The sequence below is a fragment of the Hordeum vulgare genome, chromosome 1H, assembly GCF_904849725.1.
Source record: "Hordeum vulgare subsp. vulgare chromosome 1H, MorexV3_pseudomolecules_assembly, whole genome shotgun sequence".
NCBI classification, from domain to species: domain Eukaryota; kingdom Viridiplantae; phylum Streptophyta; class Magnoliopsida; order Poales; family Poaceae; genus Hordeum; species Hordeum vulgare.
Genome location: NC_058518.1, coordinates 512536808 through 512542109, shown reverse-complemented (window position 1 = coordinate 512542109; position 5302 = coordinate 512536808). Strand labels below are relative to the sequence as shown.

Genomic DNA, 5302 nt, shown 5'->3' with positions numbered 1-5302 from the left:
TTCGTTGATCCGTATTTTTAAAATGCTTTATCTCCTAAACCGTGCATTCAAATCTTGAACCGTTTTCACCGTTGACTTTCTCGCGTCGAGATCTTCAAAAATAGATCCCATGTTGATAGGTTTTTGACGAACCTTTTTTTATGAAAAAAACCTGAAGAAAAAACTGGATGAAGTGCCTTTAGCGAAGGCAAAACCGTGCCTTTCGCGGAAGCAAAACCGTGCCTCTCGTAAAAAAAACAGAAAACACGTTATTTTTTCCCTTTTCGAAAGGCACGGGCATGCCTCTCGCGAAGGCAAAACCATGCCTTTCGTGAAAGCAAACCGTGTCTCTCGAAAAAAAATTGAAAACCTTTTCAAAAGACACGGCCGTACCTCTCGCGAAGGCAAAACCGTGCCTCTTGCTGAAGCAAAACCATGCCTCTCGTAAAAAAAAACAAAAAATGAGTTTTTGCATAAAACAAAAGAAAACGCGTTTTTTCGCGAATTTTTTTTTATTTTATTTTTCGTCCAAAAATTATGAAAGGCAAATGAAAAACCATAACACCAAAAAAAATCGAAAAATAACCATTAAAAAAAGCGAAAACGCGTGCAAAAAAAAACGAAAAAAACGTTCAGAACATGACACGTGACGATGGCCGAAGACGCGTGAAGTGACGGCGCGCGGAAGCGATCGCTGGAAGATTGGAGCGCTGGTGAGCTAGTTGCTCCCCTATGGACTGCTGCACGGTTTCCTATTTCGAGTCCAGATGGGTCACGGCCCACGCCGTCCAAGCCCAGCAATTCTTCAAGTAGGCCCCAACAACAAGAGCTCTGCCCCCGCGGCCCCGCCTATCCCCTTCCAAGTTGCGCCGACCCACCGCCCACTCCCACGCCGCCGGCGACCCACCCCTGGAGCCGCCGTCCGCCCCGACAACCAGGTCAGCTGCTCCCTCTCCTCCCTCCCAGATCCGTCCGCCCAGGTGATCAGCCTTGCCTTCCTCTGATGCATCAACTCGGATTTTCCCGTATGGAATTTGCGCTCGGATTAGAAATTTTCAGCTTACCTCTCATGCATTGACAGCATGTATCCGAGCTCAGATTTTTATGCTAGTTTGTATCAATCCTATGTAGTACGTCGTGGATCTGCAAATCTTTTGCTCCTCCGCACTGCTGCTTACTTGTGCTCATCCGGACAGCCGGCTTATGCACCCGAATTTGGTTCCTGTTCTAGTCTTTCCGTTTCCCGGATTTGTGATTCTGTATTTAGACCGGCAAGATGACTTGAACACGTTTTGCCAGATTTGATTATCCTGAAATGAATAGAAGTGGACATGAAAAATATGGCTTATTTGTTTCAGTATTTGGTTATCCTAAACTGAATAGAATGGGACATGAAAATATGGGTTAAATATGAGAACATATACTTATTTGTTAATTTGCTACTAACAAGTGTCAATGCTCTGTATGCTTCCAGAGCTTCTTGATGCGCAGGTCAATTGTTCTCGACCTCTTGCCGGAATAATGGTAGCGGTAGTTGAGAAGCAGAGGTTAAAGAGGTTGCTCATGTGTCTCTAAGGCAAACTGGAGTAAATTCGAGATATCGGGAAGACCGATTGGAAGAATCAACAAACCTTGAAATATTATAACTCCTAGAGTTACTAAAAGGTCAGGTCAATTGTTCTTGACCTCTTGCCGGAATAGTTGTAGCAGCAGTTGAGAAGCAGAGGTTAAAGAGGTTGCACATATGTTTCTGAAGCAAACTGGAGTAAGTCGAGATGCCGTAAAGTCTGACTGGAAGAATCAACAAACCTTGGAATATTATAACTACTAGAGTTGCTAAAAGGTCAGGAAGATGATTGACCCTTCGGGGTTATTCCCCACCTCACCAAGCCAGCTGCCAGATGATCTCCTCATCGAGATATTTCTCTGCCTCCCGGCGCACCCCACCTGCTTGATTCGCACGTCCCTTGTCTGCAAGCGATGGCACAGCCTCATCAAAGACCGCCAATTCGTCAGCCGCTTTCGCACACTTCATCAGAAACTCCCTGTGCTTTGCTTCTTCAGCAACTCCACTAGCATCCCCCGTTTTATCCCCACAGGTGACCCTCCTAATTGTGTCTCAACGGCAGCCTTCTCCCTACCTGACCCCTGCTGGCAGGTCCTTGGCTGCCGCCATAGCCGTGTCCTCCTCGTTAGCTCAACTTGGACTCAGCTCCAAGTGTGGAACCCCATGACTGGCAGCCGGCAATATGTAACGGCTACTCCGAATGCTGATCATCGTTTTAATTATGGTATCGTACCTGAGAGCCAAGCTACAGTGCTTTGTGCCGCTGGCCACAAGGACAGTGGTGACTGCCACTCTTGCCCTTTTCTTGTAGTGTGGGTATTCACCTGCACGCGCTATGCCTATGCCTGTAGATACTCGTCAGAGAGTAGCAGCTGGCACCAGATGGTTTCTTTGCCAACACCATCTGAGGTTGATTCAAGGCCTAGCGTCCTTGTTGGGAACATCTTGTACTGGCCGCTGAAGGCAAAGTATATCCTTGCCTTTGAGTTGGATACACTTAAATTGTACCATATTGAGTGTCCAGCAGATACACATAGTGTGTACAGAAGGAATGTCCACATCATGAAGGCAGAGGATGGTGGGCTAGGCCTTGCTGCCTTGACGGAGTTCAACCTGTGCCTATGGGCTCGGGAGACAGGTCCGGAGGGTGTTATGGAATGGGTGCTGCGCAGGACCATTCAGTTGGATGCATTCCTTCCACTGATTGTGTCATCAGTGCCATTGGCAAATAATCATTCGGCCAGTGGGCGTCCGGTCAGGATATTAGGTCTCATTGAGGACGATGATATGTTTTTTATGTGGACGAGACATGGTGTCTTTGCAGTCCAGCTCAAGTCAATGCAGTGCAAGAAAGTTTTCGAGGCTGATGTCCCTGCAACTATCTTCCCCTACACTGGCTTCTATACCACAGGTGCCGTTCTCTTTACACCAGTATGCTTTGCCTTCACTTTTATTTTCTATAATCTGTATGACCTGTGAATACTCTTGCTGATTATAAGTTAGGACTAGGTTTCATATCTTTGAGGAGATGAAACTTTAGCTTGCCGTCTTTATGCTTGCAAAAATTGTACCCCTACATCCTATTTATATGCAAATTTGCTTCCACATTGTATTTTTAGTGTGTTAATCAAAAAAATTGTCTTATTTGTCCTTTCATGCACAGCTTATCCATTCCTTGCTTGATTTCTGGTTATCTTTTGATTAGGTCAAGTTGAGCATGTTTTATTTCTCCTGTTTGCAGGTGATGTGGACGGTGCGCGGTGAAAATTGTCGACCCGGATGAGATGATATCTGCATTATGTGCTGAACTGTTTTAGACCGACCCGATGAAGCACAAACTTATTTGTTATATTTAAGCTGTTTTTCTTACTACCAAGAAGGCAGTGTGTGTGTGTGTGTGTGTGCATGCGTGTGTGTGTGTGAGGTACTGAAGAATATTGTGTGCTACTTGAGACTATGAAAAAACTAGTTATGAATAACGAAAATTCTCTGAAGAATGCATGGTTTACAAATTGATATGTCGTTTGTGTCAAAGAATGGTGGGACGTTTTTTTAACAGCTCGTTTATTGAGCAGTAGTAATCTTTTTATAAAGAAAGATAGAAAGACCGTCTGGAGGCTGATCCAGCCAAACGAGACGGCTAAGGGTAATGACAATGCAAAAGGCTTTTGTTTTTCATGCTTGTGAAATTCATGGACGCAAAAATGACACTTCGATCTGCATAAGAGCACTATAAGAAGCTACAAACGGCCTCTGCAGACCTGCAAGGGAATCTTGCGAGCTAAACGAGTAGCTCGTAACTCCAAGTTTAAATCTAAGCTTGTTAACATAACAAAATGAAGGGCACCTCATAATGTGTTGGATATACGTATCTTGTCATATATTTTGTCTTAAATTTGTCAAGATATGGATCTATCTAAATAGATTTGTATCTAGACAAATCAAATACAAATAATTTGTGATGGAGGGAGTGTTATTCTTACTTCAGACTAATGGTCTGCGGTATCGTCCACTGTCGTCTGTTGGTGATGCAGTGGCCGGGCTCATCCAACCGTTGTCATCACGCTGTGTTTCTAGAAGCGAGACCGGGCTTAGGAAGTGGCGCCATCATCCGAGATGTGGCTGTCCCGGATGCAATCTTTCTAGGTTGTGGTCGTCTATTAGCAGACAGTTCATTTATACCATTGCGATCAGTTGTGATGCAATGACACACTGGTTTTTTTAGGATTGTGATGACAGGCTGGTGGGTTGTTGCATAATTGGAGCAATGGTTCGGCCTTGCAACCGGGATCCGGCCTTTGCCGAGAGCATCATTGGAGGAACAACGTCGTCTTCCGAGTCAGAGGCCTCCGGTGCGGATTCCGCGGAGGCCGCATTTCCAGTCTACTAGATTGGCGGGACGCAGAGCCTGAGGTCGCCGTAGCGGTCAATGGCGAAGATGAGCATCCCGAAAAAGATGGTGCGAGCTGAGGAGGGAGGCGGGTTGATGTCGACCCGTCCTTCACCGTCCGCAATGAAGGTGAGGGGGGCAAAGGTGAGGCTCTGCCCATCGCAAGTTCGCCAGGGTTTATGGAAGATTCGATCTGGAGTTGGTCGCTGGCCAACGCAGCCTGTTCCTAACACCAACTAACGATGCAGAAAACCGCCACATCCCTCGGTAGGATAGCGAGCATCGAAGGAAATTACCAGAGGGGAGTTTGCACAGGGAGTTTACATGGTTCAGGGCCTCATGGTGAGGTAATACCTTACATCATGGTTTGTTTTGTATCGACGTGAGAGCACCTCGTGCAAGGGGGTTACAAGGAGATTATCCCGCTAGACACGAATTCAAAAGCGGAAGTCAACTATCACAAGCTTGTATTGAGGAACACCACTCTCTTTAGGTATCACCTTGCATTCTTGGTAAGCATGTTTGTCTTATCTTCCCGAGAGAACAAAATCAATCTGGCTAGAATGTTGACCACGACTAGAAGTCAGTAGATGAGATTCTCTCTTTTTAAAGAAGGTGTTAGCTACGATCATGTAGTAGGCTAGAGTGAAGCTTAAGACAACATGTCCTTAATTCTTCCTGCCATAGCCAAGCCCTCATGCACCCATTCAAAGACTGTGTTAGATGTACCCAAGTGGTCAGTGAGGTCTCCTCTTATGAAGAGTTCATCACCAACAGCTACAATCCTAACCATATCCTCCAAGTGTTCCTAGAACTCCCTCTTGGTGCTTCATTGTGGCCTACTTACGTGCATACACATGAAAAGC

The 5302-nt window shown here is 45.7% G+C and overlaps 1 protein-coding gene across 1 annotated transcript; it reads left to right on the top strand.

Moving 5' to 3' along the window:
- Window positions 1–830: 830 nt before the first annotated feature.
- Window positions 831–3540, top strand: LOC123421412 (F-box/LRR-repeat/kelch-repeat protein At2g27520-like). Its single transcript, XM_045107537.1, has 3 exons — window positions 831–917; window positions 1454–2957; window positions 3288–3540. The coding sequence occupies exons 2-3, from the start codon at window positions 1832–1834 to the stop codon at window positions 3308–3310; spliced, it is 1149 nt and encodes a 382-aa protein (XP_044963472.1). The 5' UTR covers window positions 831–917; window positions 1454–1831; the 3' UTR covers window positions 3311–3540.
- The last annotated feature ends 1762 nt before the right edge of the window (window positions 3541–5302 follow it).

What these genes read in the sequence shown, in the direction of transcription:
- LOC123421412 (XM_045107537.1), top strand. Translation starts at nt 1,832, where the DNA reads ATGATTGACCCTTCGGGGTTATTCCCCACCTCACCAAGCCAGCTGCCA. An exon ending in CACTGGCTTCTATACCACAG is followed by an intron (nt 2,958 to 3,287) that starts GTGCCGTTCTCT and finishes TCCTGTTTGCAG; the next exon opens with GTGATGTGGACGGTGCGCGG.